This window comes from Nannobrachium achirus (genome assembly GCF_963921795.1).
Source record: "Nannobrachium achirus genome assembly, chromosome: 10".
In the NCBI taxonomy this organism is placed as follows: domain Eukaryota; kingdom Metazoa; phylum Chordata; class Actinopteri; order Myctophiformes; family Myctophidae; genus Nannobrachium; species Nannobrachium achirus.
The window spans coordinates 53,108,442-53,126,844 of record NC_137819.1 but is presented as its reverse complement, the minus strand read 5'-3'; the positions used below and the strand labels follow the sequence as shown (position 1 = coordinate 53,126,844).

General features: G+C 44.1%; 3 protein-coding genes across 3 annotated transcripts; all 3 read left to right on the top strand.

Moving 5' to 3' along the window:
• The first annotated feature begins 37 nt into the window (after nucleotides 1–37).
• Nucleotides 38–4,222, top strand: srfbp1 (serum response factor binding protein 1). Its single transcript, XM_080735588.1, has 4 exons — nucleotides 38–114; nucleotides 1,048–1,611; nucleotides 2,661–3,218; nucleotides 3,297–4,222. Exons 1-4 carry the CDS (start codon nucleotides 100–102, stop codon nucleotides 4,086–4,088), a joined length of 1,929 nt encoding a protein of 642 aa, XP_080591714.1. The 5' UTR covers nucleotides 38–99; the 3' UTR covers nucleotides 4,089–4,222.
• A 2,557-nt stretch (nucleotides 4,223–6,779) lies between these two features.
• On the top strand, nucleotides 6,780–13,311 carry LOC308293152 (transcription factor E2F3-like; the record flags this gene model as incomplete). The annotated part of the gene is made up of 4 exons (XM_080735587.1): nucleotides 6,780–7,171; nucleotides 8,302–8,425; nucleotides 9,078–9,339; nucleotides 13,104–13,311. The coding sequence occupies exons 1-4, from the start codon at nucleotides 7,148–7,150 to the stop codon at nucleotides 13,309–13,311; spliced, it is 618 nt and encodes a 205-aa protein (XP_080591713.1). The 5' UTR covers nucleotides 6,780–7,147.
• Nucleotides 13,312–14,369: 1,058 nt separating this feature from the next.
• On the top strand, nucleotides 14,370–17,995 carry LOC308292259 (transcription factor E2F3-like). The gene is made up of 3 exons (XM_080734574.1): nucleotides 14,370–14,478; nucleotides 15,697–15,859; nucleotides 16,873–17,995. Exons 1-3 carry the CDS (start codon nucleotides 14,422–14,424, stop codon nucleotides 17,187–17,189), a joined length of 537 nt encoding a protein of 178 aa, XP_080590700.1. The 5' UTR covers nucleotides 14,370–14,421; the 3' UTR covers nucleotides 17,190–17,995.
• The last annotated feature ends 408 nt before the right edge of the window (nucleotides 17,996–18,403 follow it).

The window sequence follows — 18,403 nt, the reverse complement described above, 5'->3', positions numbered from 1 at the left end:
TCGCGCAGCGTCAGTCAGTCAGTGGAGAGAGGGGGAAAAAATGGCAGCGCCCGTGTTAGTTTAACGCGTTTTTATATCTCTCTATTTTGGATCTTCTATATGGATATATCAAAGGTATGTGTGAACTGTGAGGCCACTGGGTTGTGGTGTTGTGTCTTTGCCGTCAACGCGCTTTGATCAGGCTCAGATCAAAGTGTTTTATGTACTACTTCTATTGATATAACATTATGTTAGTTTACTGCTGCATGCATGCTACTACAGCCACGTTTGTTTTCATGGTGGCATATCAAGATCCAAGGTTTTATTCGATACATTTCATATATACCTGTAGCCTACACAAGAGTAACAGTATTTTCTTTCGGTTCCTCAACGTTGTAGCAGCTCTTAACAAAAGACAGAAGAACAGCTACAAGATCATAGCATACTTTTTTTAGTGCTTTTGAAGGCTACACACTCCTTGGTCGCCAAACCACAACCTCCACCCCTCATTTCTCACATGGCGCTTTTCTAGGCCGCCACCATGTGGCCGATTCTTGCAAAACTTTTGGACACCACCTGACGGTCGCTTATCTCCCAATTAGGGAGTCTTACTGGTGTTATCCTTTTATCAATAAGTAAACCGTACCTCTGTTCTCTGTACAAATTCAAACTGTTAATAAAGTATTTATTGTTATTGTACGCTCACCCACTGGCGAGAATGGTCTGTCTGAATGTGTGGAGTCATATCATTGTCATTTCAGATTGCGTCGTAATTTTTTCGTTCTGTTTATTTGTACCAATCATCACAGAACGTAAACCTGGCATGTACAAGATTTATATTTGTCTTATAGTGCTCCACATAATAGATTAAAGTTGACATTGATATCGACAGTGAATCATTTTAGTGATGGGATGTCGGGCCAAACCTTCTAATTAAATGGCCAATCCTCCTGAATGATGTTTTGTTGGAAGCATGTAGCCTACAAGACTGAACATTGTTGTTCAAGTTGTTTATGCGGCGTTGAAATATTCCATACATTTTCACTAAACTGGTTTGTTTTTCTACAGATGACGTCCGCTGAGGAAGAGATGACAGAGACAACGGCACCATCCACCAAGGATGAAGAGGAGCTGGTAGAGAAAGAGGACAACTCAATAGAAAAAGATGGGGAGGAAGAGGAGGGGTTGTTTGAGAAGGACATGCAGGAAGGAGGAGAAGAAGAGGAAAGCGCTACAGAGACACACAGAGAGGAGTCGTTGGAGAAGCAAGAGGAGGGAGGTGAAGACGTAGAGGAGGTGGAGCAGGAGGCGAACAAGAAGGGAGAACAGAGGCTGTCGGAGAAGAAGGCAGAAGCTCACACAGTAGTATCTGGAAGCGGCGAGACAAAAACGGCGCCATCGAAGAAGGAGAAGTCGAAGAAAGGGGAGGCGGCCATGAACGTCAACAATGAAGTGGTGAAGATGAGGACGGAGGTGAAGAGGGTGAGAGCGCTGCTGATCAGGAAGCTGCTGCGTCATCTGGCCGACCTGAAGAAGAAGAAGGGCAGCGAGGCCGACCTGGAGAGGAACCGCAGGAGAGCCGAGCGGTTGGTGGAGGAGATCAGTCAAATGAAACGGCTCCGACCAGATCAGGTAGGTTTGCTTCTGGGGAGGGTGGGACGATATGAAAAATGTCATATTGCGATTATTGTGACAAAATAAATCACGATTTACGATATTATTGCGATAATCACATTATAATAACCATTGTCCTGGGTGGAACATTTGCCAAAAAATTGCAGATCTACAAGATCAGCTATTTTTTGGCAAAGACACTATAGAGAGTGAAAAAGAAAGACAAACAAGTATAATTATAAGTACCTATTACCAATTACAGAGGGTTTAAGTGGTACCGGATATGCGGCTCGGCAGATAAAAGGTGAATTGATCCCAGTGCATGACGGAGAACGATATCACGATAAATTAAATCTCCATGATACGATTATCGTGAGTGTTTTTCATCACGATAAATGATAATATCGCTTATCGTCCCATCCCTAGTCCCTGATACATAATATTTCTAGACGGCGGTCGGTGGCCAAACACACACATAATTCTAGGGGTCCTTCCTTGACATGAAATGAAAACCCTTTGAAGGATTCAGAAGTTTACAGAATAAAAAATATTCAAAGACTTGCACAAATGTTCACGTTTTTTCAAAAATTGCAGATCTACAAGCTTGCAGTGCCACGGTGTGGTAGATCTGCTATTTTTTATAGTTTTTCAATAGTTTAAATATAATGGTTAAAGTAATAATGCTTAATGATGCTTTCCTGGTCTTAATGGGTTAAACCTCTGTGGTCTTAGAGAACTGCACTTGGTTTGCAACTGTACTTGGACCACATTTTCCATCTACATCAAATCTCTTCGTATTAAATATAATCAATTAACCATATTTCACATGACCGAACAGTACAAGATTACATACTTTCTCCCTCGACATCCATTAGTAGGGACAAAGGATATCTATGAGCACATTTGAAAAGGAGACGCAGAATCATTATGCTGATGACCCTACAAATGTGACCCTGGGGCTGGGCGTACACTAATGTAATTGTAATTAATATTTAATTGATTGATTTGTATTTACTTTGTATGTCATTAGGTGTAATAATTGAGGGTTTTATTTATCTCATCATCAGGTGACTAAAACAGCCTTGACGAGTGACTTCAACTTTGAGAAGGTGTGTAAAGACCCAACTGCCACCATGTCTCAACGGGCCTTGGCACGCATCGCCACTCACCCTCAGTTCAGCAAGAAGATTGACGTTGTCAAAGCTGCCGTCAAAGCCTTCGAGGAGGAGAGGAAGAAGGAAAAGCAAAAACAAAAGATGACCCCTTTCCAGGAGGAAGAGGAGCGAGATGCACTGAAACGAAAGGAGGAAGAAGAGACAGAGGATGAGGAGAAAGAGATGGAGGACGAGGAGGAGGCGGAAGATGACGATGAGAATGCAACCACAGAGACAGCAGCTCCTGAAGAAGAAACGACAGAATCGTCAGATCAGATCAAATCTGAAATTCTGGCCAGGTCTAAAACGGTTGCGATTTCAAAGAGTGTTAAAGCGCAAGGTAAACCTACAGCGACGCAAGCCCCTGAGAAGAAACCAAATCTCAAGCCTGCTCCTAAACTGCAGCAGAGCAATGAAGATGAGGAGGAGGACGACGAGGATGATGATGAGGAGGAGGAAGAAGAAGATGATGATGATGATGATGAGGAGGAGGAGAAGGAGGAGGAGGACAGCGTAAAAGAGAAACATAGTAATGATGATGACAAAGAGGATGAAGAAGAGGAGAAAGAGAGTGATCTGGAGTCCAGTGATGAGGAAGAGAAAGAGTACTTTGACGACAGCACAGAGGAGCGCTTCCGTAAGCAGTCGGAGGAGAGCGAGAGCGAAGATGACTTCTTTGTGGGGAAAGTGAGCAAGTTCAAAAAGAAGAAGAAGAAAGCCCACGCCGCCCCGAATCTGAAAAGCCAAACCTCAGACGAGGGCCAGACTGATAAACCTCAACCTGAGCTGAACTGCAAAGCGCCTAAGTTGGCCTCCGTCTTCTGTAGCACCCTGTCGAGTTCCCAGCCCGGCAGGGGCGGACTGAGCCGGGATAGGGGCAGAGGCCGAGGTGGGGATAGATCCAGGGGCAGAGGAAGAGGGGCACACAGGGGTGGGGGTCCGGACAGAGGAAGAGGGGGACACAGGGGTGGGGGTCTGGACAGAGGAAGAGGGGGACACAGGGGTGGGGGTCCGGACAGGTTTTCCAAGAGCCCCTCCAAGTTCCAAAAGCAGGATGGAGGGGCCAGAGGGAAGCCAGGGTTCAAGAACAGCGAACGTGGCTCTGAAGCCAGGCAGCTCCAGTCAGAGGACAAGGACAGACCCTCCAGTGGGCGAGGGACGGAACGGGGAAGAGGAGGCGTTGCCAGGCAACAGGACCACAGAAGACCAGGTGGATTTTCCCATCAGGCACCACAGCAGGCACTGCACCCGTCCTGGGAAGCCAGTAAGAAGAGGAAGGAACAGCAGGGGCAGATCATGGCCTTTCAGGGGAAAAAGATTAAGTTTGATGATGATGATTAATGTGAATTTGCTCTCTATTGACCTTTGAGTAAACTTAGAAAATGCCACATATTGTCACTGTCGGGTGGAAACCTTGTATATCTGATACAGATTGCTAGAGTGTTTGTTCAGTAACAGTCTCCATGTCTCCAGCACTTTTTGCCAGACCCATGAAATGGGTAGGCCTACATAAGCAAATGTCGGTCCGGGTTTTCTATATAAAGGGTATATATGATGATGACATGATGATGACATGCCTACAAAAGGCATGATGTCATAAATGATGATGACAGACAGGGGGTCTGGCACAACCAGGTTGACCTGGTCTAGTTTAAACAGATAATGCATTTTCAGGTCAGGTTAGCAATTTTATCCAATCAGGATGGAGAACTCAGACAGGATACAGATCAAACAAGTGTGAAAATGTGAAAAAAAGTATGGTAATAATGACACAAGGAAATGAGACAAAATTGGAACTGGAACACTATAAAAAACTAGACCAGGTCAACCTGGTTGTGCCAGACCCCCTGTCTGTCATCATCATTTATGACATCATGCCTTTTGTAGGCATGTCATCATCATGTCATCATCATATATACCCTTTATATAGAAAACCCGGACCGACATTTGCTTATGTAGGCCTACCCATTTCATGGGTCTGGCAATTAATCAGATTGGCTGAAATTTCTTCCCATCTCTTCAGCTCTTCAATAAACATAACATATGAGACTCCTGTTACTGAACATACACTCTATACCAAGGATTACAATCAGAAAATAGCATTTTAAGTTTTAACCTTTTAACAACATGTGCCCTCCCTATTTTTTGGCATGGCCTTGCCTTATAGATAGGTGACAATAAAAATATATGTTTTATGTTTCAAAAATAGCAGATCTGCAAGCTCATAGTGCATTGCATCATAGCAACTTGTAGATCAGCTATTTTGGCTACTTTTTCTTGACAGTTATTCGATGATAGGGCATTAGTACTTTATTAAAAAGCTTTAAAAGATGAAAAATCACACCAGTACGATTTGAGCGGTGTAAACACGAAACACACACATATCTCCATGTATGGGCCGTTCTGTCCATGACATGGACAGTGTATGAGTAAGGATCTCCATTAAGAGCCATACACACAACGTGAAACGTCGCACCGCTCAAAATGCTGATACAAGATTTCTGCCCGACAACAACAACGTTATTTATTTGTCGGTTTGGCTTGACTGTTGAGTGTGACCAGACTGACCACTGGAAGAAATTGGAAAATAATAAAAGGTATGCATTGCTCATGAAGGAATGATCAGTGACATCACAAACACCCGCTGTGATTACTAAAATGGTAGAATTATACAGTATTTTGTATAGTGGAGTTTCACTACCTCAAACGTCATTGTTCCTTGGAGTCCAAACTAACTCCTCATACATGTGACACGTTGATGTGCATATGACCGTTGATGATAGAAAATTTAACACATTCATCCACTAGTTTTCAAGGATTCATTCCATCTCTACACAAACTGATATCAATATACTTAAAGGGGAGAACCACAACAAATGGAAGATCATCAGATAATTTAAAAAAAGGAGAAAAAAAAGGTTTTTGCGGTTTGCCTCATTTACAACAAATGGGTTAGTTAGTTTGCTATATCCTTATTATGGACGTTTGTTAATTAATAGATGAAAGATGTTTGTGATCTCCATAATAAATTACTTTTACAAGAACTAATACTATTTGTCTAGTGTTGAAAGCCTGCTGATAACGAGGTAAGTTATAGTTATCTACAACAAAAATATTTATTGTAAAAACGTAAAACCGATCTATCATGAATTGTTGATTGTTGCGGGAAAGAGGAGTGTTAACTGAGGGAGTCCAGTCATTGGCTGGTAGCAGTTACGTCGGGACGTAAACCTCTATCCGGCTGCGTCGCTGACCAATAGCAGCCGGTATGCAAATCTTATTCAAAAAATATTCCGCGAACGCCGAGTTTCGCGGGAGGGCGCCCGCGCGTCCCGTCATTCATTTGCTGCTTCCTGGAACCATTTTTTTCGGCAGAAAGGAGCTCGCCGCCCAATGAAATCCACCGCATCTTCCTTATTTAGATAACTTACAGTTGATAATAACATCTGAAACGACTCGTAGGATGTTAAACTCGTGATAACGGTAACTATTTTTGCTCTGAACCACGGTGGATTTGCTGGAAAAGCTAAAATAGCTAAACTAAAGGGGACGTTTTTCGGATAAGATGAGAAGGGGGGCTGCTGCCTCGGTCCCAGTCCCCATAGCCCCCCACGCCGGGGGCTTTTCTACGGTCTCTACATCCTATAAATCATTTTTTTCGGCTTTTTCCAAGCACCACCCCGTAACCTCAGCCCCGGCTTCGCCCGGCTCCAGTGATACCCCGTCGGTCTTGCTACCCGAGCCAATGGACGAGCTCCGGAGCGCAACCCCCATCGGAGCGTCAACAAAGCGGACAGGGCGGACAGCTGAGCTCGGACTAACCCATCAGGTAACCGATTAACTTCAGCAGCACAGCAGTGTGGCAAAAAAAGACAGCAGCGAAATATTAATTCTCGGTTAACCGATGGATGGCGCAGGAATCATGACTAAAGTCTAAAGTAGTTGCTTATAGTCAGTCACTAATAATGGATCACTGGATTAGGATTGAGGAACCAGCTATAGCTTATGACTGATTTAAGCATCTCTATAAGTAACTACCGGAGTTTATGAATTTATTAAAAAATCACTTTAATCTTCAATACAGTGAGCGTGAGTGCACACAGAGCAGTATACTCAGTTTCTTGAGCAACCCGCCCCGACTTGTTCTCTGATCGATTTTTTAGCTTGTTGTCACTCCTCTGACAGGACAGTGTCACAGTCGAGCCGTGTCGAGTGGTTATTTCTCGGGGTAGCCAAGTTGGCTACCTGGCCTGGGCAAGTAGTAGCTAAAGCTAGTCTGCAGATCAGGCTGTCCTGTTCTGCAGTCCCACACTTTGAGTTCAGATCATCTTGTTCAACTCGGGGTCGGGGGACTCGGAGCCTAAACTTTCGTTCACTTTTTTACCAACACAGCGTTGGCGATGAACCATCTGAAGAACTCGGTGGTAAGAAGGTCTCGCACGGGACAAACATGATATGACTAGATCGCAATAATATGCACATTTTGCTGCCAGAGGAAGCTAGCGTCAAGCTAGCCGTCTCAAAGAGGGGGATGGGACTGGGTTTGCTGTTCCCATTAAGCGCACTGGGAGCTCTGCAAGCTTATTTTGCTATCCTAGGTTACAGCCTTAATCCTCATCAGTGCATAGTTAATTTAACTCTAGTGCGTATGTCTGTGTACAAATGTCACCCTACTCCAGTCTACTGGAAGGTTGCATTTATTTTGTCCACACTTAAGAGTTACAAATGGATACATCATTCAACACTAACAGTGATGATGTGTACAGTCAGTATAGCAAAATGGCTACCTACTAGTGAATCAATCATAACACAAAAGTAGATCATGTAAAACTGAATGCCATTTTAACTGAATGATTCCATGGTATTAAAGATGCCCATGCTAGGAAATGTCTTGGGCAGATGGTGCCATAAGCACTTAAACTGACACTAACTTGACTTGAAAAAGTAGGTACAGTGCATGGAGGACTTGCAATTTGTGTAACAAAACCTGCATTGAACATGCATTAAAAAAAGGTTGATATCAACAAATTATTTGAGATTATATAACGTGTTATGCACATTCTTTATGTGAGGAGTTATTAAGCCTTTATCATCCTCCAATTCCAGACCTGCACATTCAAGTAATGGAAATGGCCTAAACAGGCTATTAAGGAGGAGACCGAACCTATACACACTTTACACTTAATGTTCTCAAACTAGTTTTTTTAATATTCATGACATGGCCAAGTGTTTGGATACATACCAGCGGCCGTAGCTGAGGGGGTAGAGGCTAGAGAGGCTGTCACAGGTTTGACCCTTGGCTCGCCCTTTGACATGTCAAAGTGTCCATGAGCAAGACCCCCCCCCTTCTGCCATCAGCTATCAGCTGGGTGAGCTACCTTAATTTACCCTCCCCAGGGACCAGGAAATACTCCCATAAAAGCGTAATTATATTATTGAGTGGGGGGGTTCAAAACCCTTCGTTTTCATGCTTCATATTTGTTCAATTACATGTTACCGTATATTCCCTGCTGGGGAAATCCATTTGACTTGCGTCGTTTTGTTGCTTTCTCAGGCAAAGAGGAGGCTGGAGTTGGAAGCCGTTGACCCAGAGTATTTGCCACCGGATGTTGGCGGGATCTCCAAGATGCCCGCAACGTCTCACACAACAACAGCCCGCGGCCAAAAACAAGCCAAGAGTAAGTATTTTGTATATCGATATATTATATCAATATTGTGATATGATATGAGTGAGACTAGATGTCGTCTGGGATTTTGGATATCGTAACATCATGATATGGCATTTGTCTTTCCTGGTTTTAACCACTTAAGCGCACACAGGCTGTTAGCCCCAATGTTTCATGTTTCTAAACAAGCTTTATTCCCTTCCTGTCAAAAATCACACCCATTATGAAGTGAGTGGTACCTTGGCCAATGCCAAGCTTTGCGGGACATACGGACAGATGTATGTACAATTCGGACATAGGCACAAAGCCAGATGTAAGAGCGGTTAACACCACTAAAAAATACTTGGCTACTCTAAATGTATAAAAATCACACCAGTGTGAAGTGAGTGGTGCTGATGATAATGATAGACCCACATGACATGGCCTAAATACCGTTATCCTGTGATGTCATGTGTAGTTATAACCCCATTGGAAAATCTTTGGAAAGTTTATGTCAGACTTATGTCATCCAAAGGGAAAACCCTTGGAAAAAACATCATGAAGAAAACGCAAAGCCACATATACTGTAGGAGCGGTTAGCACTGCTCATAGATAAAAACTGAGCCCAACAACACTAGGCTAGAATTCCACTGTTTTCACTGAACCCTTTTTGTCCGGTACACAGGCAACGACACCACCCCGTTTCAGGGCTTCACTCGCCCGGTTTCCTCCACCGCGCCTGACAGGACGACGCGCTACGACACCTCCTTGGGCCTGTTGACCCACAGGTTCCTGCAGCTGTTGGCCCGGTCCCACAACGGCATTGTGGACCTCAACGTGGCCACACGGGAGCTCTGTGTCCACAAGCGGCGCCTCTACGACATTACCAATGTCCTGGAAGGGGTCCAACTGCTCAAGAAGCAGGCCAAGAATAACATACAATGGATGTGAGTAGTTTTGTGTTGCGTCTTCATTTGAATGCTGCCCTACGGCTGGGCAATAATATCGATATTACAAATAGTGTTGTCAAAAATATCGATTTGAATATTGTATTGATTTTCAATATGACTTAGCCATAGTATCGATAATATCGATATACTTTTTACCTCTCAAATTGGTTTACACCAACGTTACTTTTATGTGTATCCTTCCTACTTTGGCTTATTCCCAGTTATTTTAAAGGCCTATTTGTATTTGTGCACTACCATCTACCTCAAGCAGTTCTGTATTTTTCTTTGAATAAAAATATTTTAGTGCAACATTGTTGCACTAAAATCGCAGTGGTTGCGTGGTATAGACATTTTTCAAATTATCGTATCAAAGTTAGAAATCCAGTATTGTGACAAGCCTAATTACAAATATATGCACATATACTGTATTTGTACGTACAGTATCTGTCAAAATGATGAAACACATAAGCTCTAGAGTCTAGACTCTAGAGCTTATATGTTTCATTATTTTGTCAGATACTGTATGTTCTAGAGCAGTGCTAGGCAACCTTAGGCACGGGTGCTGAAATTGGCACAGGGGATGGTGGTGATCACTGGCACACTGGTGTGAGAGAGAGGATTTCTATTTTAAAATCAAATGTTTTAAACACAGTCAATTAAATTAAGTCACCTAATTTGCAGCAAATGTCATCCTGCACACAATACTACATTTATTAAAACTCTGAACTCTGACTGGGGAGGGAGTCAGGGAGATAGGTGGGTTATTGAGTCTAATGATCGTTATAACGATGTCCTGACAATCAAAATATGTCAGAACTTACTGCTCAATGCTGGTCTTTACTGTCTGCCTTAGTGCCTTACACTCTCTCTCTCTCTCTCTCTCTCTCTCTCTCTCTCTCTCTCTCTCTCTCTCTCATATATACATAAATTGCCAACCACTCCATCGTTCTCTCTGACAGCTCGTAGTTTGTATGCGGAGTCTGCGGACAGCGCTCTCGTAATTTGGGGATTTTGGGGGGTGTGTTAAAGCTAGGGCTCCACCAAAATGACGGCGTTGTGCCGGCGTCGGACGGCGTCTAAAAATGAACCGGGGCGAATTTGAGCGTCCGACGCTGACGTCGGCAGTGGAGCACCCTTCATTAATTAAAATGGGACCGTTCCCAGCATTGACGCTGACGCGACGCTCGACGCGCCCGGTGGAGTCGGGGGGGGGGGGGGGGGGGGGTAATCAAGCGCTGCCATGCACCAGCGAACCTGCAATTGGCTGGTTCCGCTCATCCCATAAGCCGGAGGGACAGAAATGTTGTAATTAGCTAGTTGTGGATTCTTAATCCAAAAAAAGCCTGGAGGGATTGTCCTGTGATAGCTACCATACATAAGTGTCATGTCCTTTTGGGATTGAAACCGGGGTCGATCTTCAAGCTACAATTCGTCGCTTTTTCATTGAGTGCCTATCCCGAACTAGTTCGGCTTTATTATCGCATCCCAGAGTACCAATCCCGAACTAGTTCGGCTTTTTAATTAAAAAAAAAAAAATTTTTTTTTTTTTTTTTTTTTTTTTTCAAAAATAATTTCTTTTGTCCTCTGTTTACAGAGGACGATATTTGCCGATATTTGCTGATATTTACCATCCACTCCAATGCAATCCAGGATCTTTAGAGCTCATTTTCTCTGTTTTTTTCTCCCATGCATGAGGTGTGCAAGGTTTAATCATGGCTAAGTTGACGAAAATCTAAATCTAAAATGCTTGGTAGCCAATAGCTAACTTCAAGCTAACTTCATCCTCTTCCTGTACATGCACAAAGGAAAGTGTTCTGGCAAGTCATGGCTCCAGGGCTTGGGCATGCATTACCAGCATATCTCTATTATTCTCTGGCCACTGGGCGCCCTCTAGTGGTGATAGGCTGGCATTAAATGAGTTAAGGGACCCACAAAAATGGGTCCGCGACCCACAAATGGGTCCCGACCCAGTGTTTGGGAACCAGTGACTTACTATACAGTATACTGTGGAAATACATTTCTAACTGGTTTGTATTACTTGTACTATATGCATAATGCCCAAACTGGAGGAGGTCTGGTATTCAAACTGTCACCTCAAAACACTTCTAGGTCCATTTCAGGTTTCAGTGCACAGACAATCCGCCTTGCCCTGTGTCAACATGGAACCCCCGAACCTACTTTTATTAGATACGCTAGTTTTTGAAACGCAAACCGGTACACAGTATGTCTACACTCATGTCATCAACATGGATCTGTCCCATTTAGCGCCACCTTCAGGCGATTTCTTAAAACACATTTTTGGACACTGCTCCTATAGATTTGCCCTAAAATCACGCAAATCGGTACACAGTATGTCTACACTCATGTCATCAATATGGAAAAATCACGCTGCGACCTGACGGTCGCGTATCTCCCGATTAGGGAGTCTTACTGGTATTTATCATCCTACAGCCATATTTCGGTGTGACCACGTTTCTTTCTTCCATTGTGCAGATGGTGGTTTTCACTGTTTACAGTGAAAAAGGTTTTTCTCCAATGTGGAGAAACTCTTGTCACACTGTTTACAGTGATAAGGTTTTTCTCCAGTGTGTATACGGTGGTGAATCTGCAGGTCATCTAACCGACTAAAACTCTTGTCACACTCTTTACAGATGAAAGGTTTTACTCCAGTGTGGATACGCTGGTGACTCTTCAGGTTACCTAACTGACTGAAACTCTTGTCACACCCTTTACAGTGAAAAGGTTTTTCTCCAGTGTGTATACGCTGGTGTGTCTTAAGGTAACCTGAGTGACTGAAACTCTTGTCACACCCTTTACAGTGAAAATGTTTTTCTCCAGTGTGTGTACTCTGGTGACTCTTCAGGTGACCTGAAGACTGAAACTCTTGTCACACTCTTTGCAGATGTGAATCAGCCGATGTGTCTTTACTTCTCCTGGTTGAGTTAAAGTCTTGGTAAACCTTTGATGACTGTAATATATTGGTTCGTCTGTGTCTCCCTGCTCCTGGCTGGGTACAATTCTGGTGATTTGCTGGAAGGATTCTGAGGGGATCTGTCCATTTATGGGCATTTGGCAGTAGAGGTCTTCATGGCTAGATTGAGATCTTCCCAGACTAAGGTCTGCTGTTCTGATTGTACAGTATGTACAATCAGAACAGCAGACCTTAGTCTGGGAAGATTGAGAGCACACTCCTTCCTGGAGTGGCGGTTCATCATCAAATCTGCATCTATACATAGACTAGCCTGTGATAGGGACAGGATTTTAGGTTCTGTTTGGTAACAATATCTATTTATCCTCTCCTTCTCATGGAACCAAGTGAGAACACTGCATACTCATACTCATCTTCTGGTCTCTGGGGAAAGAAGTGGAATTCAAAAATATTTTCAAATCTTATATGATGTTGAGCAGAGCTCTGGTCTGACCTCACTTACAACACAAACGGTTGCCGTGCATGTCTGACAACACCGATGTGCGCAGGCTGCCACCCCTCCATATTTGGGCAAGAGTGACATCTATATGAGATCAACCACCATGATGGAAGAGATCCACGTAGATGCCACACCGTAATTAGACACAGTTTTATTTTTTTAAGCGGTGAAAGCCGCTTCCAAGGAGTGGCTTTGTGTGTCCCGTGCGTTCAGGATTGAGGATTGGTCAAGCTGACAATTTGGCCCTCCAGATAAAATCATTCATACATTCAGAATTCATTTATTACATTTTCACAATGTTTTGTGTGTTTGTGTGTGTGTGTTACTGTGCAGGGGTTGTCAATTGCAAGTGGACAGTGACCAGGAAGTGTCGTACTCCACTGTGGACCCTCGGCTCCGCGGCGACATCGAGCGTCTCCAGGAGGAGGAGAGGAGACTTGACGAACTGATTCAAAGCTGCACACGAGAGGTCAAGGAGCAGCACGAGGACACCGACAGCCGGAGATATCCTTTCCTCTTCATTGTCTTTTTAACCACGTGAATTCTAGTTAGGGCTGTCACGATTATGACATTTTTTATGACATTAATTATCACTCAAATAATTGCATTTAGCGATTGTGTTTTTGACGTTTACAATTACATTTTGGCTTGTATGGCTTGAAGTTGCACATGGCAGATATGACACATAACCTAAATATACAAAGAAATGGCAACTGAAATTTGAGAACTTGATACTTAAAAAAAAACATTGATAGTGGAAATAGCCGAGCTACAAGGTCGCTGCGACGTGTTTCGAGCTTGTAGATCTGCTATTTCCACTGTTTTTGAAAATGTTTGAAAATATATTAACTTTTCAACATGGAAACGATTATGACAAAATAATTGCGACTATGTGAAATAATTGTGATTAGACGATTATGTAGTAATTGTGACCTAATTCTAGTGTCCTTATTCCGGAAATAGAAATGGCAGATCTACAAGCTTGTAGATCTTTTGGCAAAGAGATTCCGTGTAGAGGGGAAAAGGGAGTTGGCCCAATAGAGGGGAACCCAGGTGAACTGTATAATTAGTATAACAGGGGTCTTCAACAGGGGTTCGGGACCCCTAGGGGGTCCTCAGAGTTACTACTGGGGGGCCGCCAAATCCTTGTGTGATAGGATAATTATTTTAAACTTGGAACGCTTGCATCCCTATATACTCTGAGGAGAACTTTAGACAAAAATAGCAGATCTACAAGCTCTCTAACGCCTCGCAGCGTGAGGCGTTGAGAGCTTGTAGATCTGCTATTTTTGGTGAGGTAAAAAAAAAAAGAGCAGGCCTACAGAGTGAAAGGTCAAGTTTACTAAGTATCTACGACTTAAGATTTTAAATGGTTAAGTGTCAAACAAGTCTATGAATCTATCAATGAAATTGATGAGAATCTCCATCACACATTATACAATATGTAGAGGGGGTCCCTGCTTCATCTCTCTCTCAGCTAAGGGGTCCTTGGCCTGAAGACGTTGAAGACCCCTGGTATATAGGGTTTAAGTGGTTAAAAGCCCTTAGTGTTGAAGACATTGTGTGGTGACCCTTCCTTGACCCACCCCTCACGTTGGCCTATATAACATACGAAGACATCAAAAGGATCCCCTGTTTAAAAGGGCAGACGATGATTGTCATCAAAGCCCCCGATGAGACCAAACTGGAGGTGGCTCATCCAGATGAGGTAAAATGCTACTTTATGATGATGATGATGATTTATTTTGTTTTATTATTGTCAGTCTCGGCTGCTTTCTTTTAGAGAGCTCAAAAACTTAAATCTGCAATCTGGAACTTATTTGAACCAGACTTGAGAAATAGGCTACACAGAGCTGGATATTTCATATATCCTGGTTTTTCAGATATCCACATAGAAAAATATCTAGGTCCACACGGAGCTGGATATTTCATATATCCCGGTTTTTCAGATATCCACATAGAAAAATATCTAGGTCCACACGACAAAGATATCTAGGTCTAACAAGCACACACACAGTAAAGTCTTCAGAGATATCCGGGTTCCTTGTCTACACGGATCCAGTGAATTGGATATTTTTCAATCTCTCCACTTAGGCCACATGAAGCTGGATATTTCGGCCGCGAAGCTGGATATTTTTTAAACCGGATAAATAAGTGGAGAGATTGAAAAATATCCGATTCACTGGATCCATGTAGGAACCCGGATATCTTTGAAGACTTTACAGTGTGTGTGCTTGTTAGACCTAGATATCTTGACTTTGTCGTGTGGACCTAGATATTTTTCTATGTGGATATCTGAAAAACCGGGATATATGAAATATCCAGCTCCGTGTAGCCAAAAATATCCAGCTTCGCAGCCGAAATCTTTGTGTGGCTGCAAGCCCCAAACGCATAAAAAAAATTCTAGCTTCAGAAATATCCAGCTCCGTGTAGCCGGCGCCTAAGACCCTGGTTGACAAGAATACTGCCTTAAGCTCATTGGCACCATCTCCCTCAGGCAGGGATTGCCTCTTGACTTGAGAGGTAGAAATGTGGTCTCACGTCATGCGGTAGGCCTGGGGTTTGGATCCGGGTAGGACTTAAAAGTTATGGATTGCAGTTTTAAAGACATGTAGATGCACTCACGTCTTAGCACACACTCTTTGTCGCACACACTCAACTTCCAGCACGGTGTCTATGGGCACGATTGAATTGTCTTAAATTTAAATTTGCATTGAATTGTTGTTAAGTGTCCCTCAGTACTCGGTCGAAAAGAGTCTTATCTTTCACTTTTCGTATTTTCATTGCCACGGGTGGTCTTAAATCTAGGTGACATGGACAGATGTCTTGTGTCTTAAATAGTCTGAAACGTTTAACTTCCCGGTGCCTGCGGACACCCTGTCCAGGTGTAGAAGGTATCAGCCGTGTGTCCATCTGTCCTCTCCAGTGCTTCCAGATCCACCTGAGGAGCACCCAGGGCCCCATCCAGGTGTACCTCTGCTCTGACGACTGCATGCCCCCAGACAACACTGACGGCTGCCACCACGGCCTCTCTCCATCCACCCCCAATCCAAAAGCCCCAGCCTCGTCCTTCAGGGTGTCCTCTCCAGGTTAGCAGTGTCTGGGTATCCCCCTGCCCCCCTTTCCCTCACTAGGTTCCACATACCAGTCCCCGCACCCGCACCGCCCGCTTGTGTTGCCGCTTCCGTAATTACAACAACCCGGTCCAAAGTGGGCACAGGGTGCGGATTTTTCTCCACTCCCCGAGTAGTCTGAGGCAGGCCAAACCAGGACCAAACCGGTGACGTGTAACGCTGCTTGCTACTCATTGACTGTTGGTCATGATGTTTCGGTAGACTTAAGGTGAGGACAGTACAGACCAATTATTTGTTTACAAACATTGAGACTGCATACGTACAGTAGGTGCTGGTTTCATGTAATGAATTCCCCAATCCTTTTGTTTTGGAGAGCGCTGGTTTCTGTTCGTTCAACTTCCTCTTGTGTGTTGACTTGTGTGGTGCTCCCTAGCGAGGCTTAGGCCGTATATATAGTACATACTGTACATACTTCATTGCGCAACGGTGTTGCCGACATTAGAGATGCTCCGATTGTGACTTTTGGGGCAGATACCGATCAACTGGAATCAGTATCTGCCGTTACCGATATTCCCGATCACAGCGTCAAATCCATAACCCGATCACAGCGTCAAATCCATAAATTCTTCTATTTATTGTGTTACCGTAGCAGCATTTATATATTTAATGATTCTTCTTACAAAACATTGACATTGTATATTAATTTAAGTATAAACATTAGGAGATTGCAGGCTGAGGTCCTTTAGTATCCAATTCAACTAGTAGGAGTTGAAGCTGAGGTTACATTCAGTCCCACAGATAAATATTGTGAAAATAGCTGATCTAGCTTGTAGATCGGCAAAGCCGATGCCGATAGAGGCAAAGACGATACCGATCAAAGCCGATAGAGGCATTATCGGCTCATTGCGATCACTCACCGATCAATCGGCACATCTCTAGCCGACATACAAGCCCCATCTTAGCTCTTTTTTATGTCCTTTATCAACCTCTCCTCCTTTCTCTCGATGCCCCCCCCTTTGTCTTTCCAGACGGCGCTAACCGCTCTCATCACAGTAACGGTAGCGACGGTTTCTCCAGCCCGTTCTCTGGACGGACGGACTCCTCGCCACTGTCGCTTAGCGTTCCCTCTTCCTCCTCCTCCTCCTCCCCCTTGGCCCCCGCCTGCCTCACCCCCTTCCTCCGCCCGCACTCCAGTGACCAACAGACATTCGTCACCCTCGCGCCCCCTCTGAACCTCTCCCTGGCGGGCTCAGACTACCTGCTTAGCATGGGCAAGGACGAAGGCATCACTGACCTTTTCTCCCCCGTGGACCTCGACTGTCTGCCACCAGTGCCATGGAGCTAACACTTCAGTCTGACCCCACGCTCCCTCTGTAGGGCCGTGGTTCTCCAAACGTTTTAATTTCAAGGACCCCCATTACTCGTGAGAGTGTACAAATGGAACCAAATGGACCCGTATAAGGGTACACTCTCACGAGGACACCAAAAGGCAGGCAGCCATTGAACTTGCGCCGCTTTTTGCCCACGCAGGATCTCGGTGGCGAGCTGGTATTGGTACCCAACGAACCTCAGTTGAAGTTACTGGAAAATCCAGTTTTTCGCTTTCCTAAAACACATGGAGAGACTCGCCTATCGCCTTCTTGTGGTCGTTCTCATGTCTCTTGGACTTGCACTGACAGGCCTGTCCGTCAACCCCCGAACCCTTCCCCTACTCGGCTGCCTGCCTGCCGCAAGCTGTTGCATGTCTGAAAGTGGTTCTCGAAGGGGTAAGTGTGCTCTTCCTGAGTCATGCTGCCATGACACCACACCAGGCTCATGCCCTCTAGTGGTTGGAACGAGACTATTCATCACTGTCAACTTCAAGTCATCATGAGGGGAGATGGGGAGCTTCAGACTTCAATGCTGTGCGAGTGGACTAATCTGTACTGATCGTGTGTATCTATTCTGCAATCTGCATCTAGCATGAGGCAAGAGCCAAATTCAGAGTGATTTTTTTTAACTCAAATCTTTGCTTCTGGGGGTCCCTGGAAACGAATGTTTTGAGATGGGGGGTCCGCAGCCAAATACATATCATTTTGAAAGTTTGAGAACCACTGGCACTGATATAGCAACATACAGTTTTTCAGAAAACTTTGTCAGGTCCAGGACCCCCAAAATGATTTGTCTTTGGCTGCGGACCCCCATCTCAAAATATTTTGTTCCGGGGACCCCCAGAAGCAAAGATTTTAGTTAACCCATTCAGAACGGGTACACATTATTGTGTATCATTATTATGATTTAACTATTGAAAAATAGCAGATATACAAGCTCACAGTGCGGCACCGAGTGCCGCGCTGCGAGCTTGTAGATCTGCTATTTTTGAAAAATTGTGAAAATTAGAATTTTGAATCCTTCTAAGGTTTTTTGAAAAACCTATGTTTCTATGTCAGCAATCTGGCCAGCCATTGTCAAAGAAAAGGTCCTTTTCACTTAACTGGAGCTCAGTTAGTCTGTTCTTGAGAGACAACTATGTCAGTGGTTCTCAAACCTTTTCATGTGAAGGACCCCCAAACTGATATG

Bases quoted from the DNA above. Each gene is read 5' to 3' on its own strand.
- LOC308292259 (XM_080734574.1), top strand. From the start codon at position 14,422: ATGATTGTCATCAAAGCCCCCGATGAGACCAAACTGGAGGTGGCTCAT. The intron at 14,479-15,696 runs GTAAAATGCTAC...TGTCCTCTCCAG, and splicing joins AGGTGGCTCATCCAGATGAG to TGCTTCCAGATCCACCTGAG. The intron at 15,860-16,872 runs GTTAGCAGTGTC...TTGTCTTTCCAG, and splicing joins CTTCAGGGTGTCCTCTCCAG to ACGGCGCTAACCGCTCTCAT.
- srfbp1 (XM_080735588.1), top strand. The intron at 1,612-2,660 runs GTAGGTTTGCTT...TCTCATCATCAG, and splicing joins AACGGCTCCGACCAGATCAG to GTGACTAAAACAGCCTTGAC. The intron at 3,219-3,296 runs GATGATGATGAT...GATGACAAAGAG, and splicing joins AGGAGGAAGAAGAAGATGAT to GATGAAGAAGAGGAGAAAGA.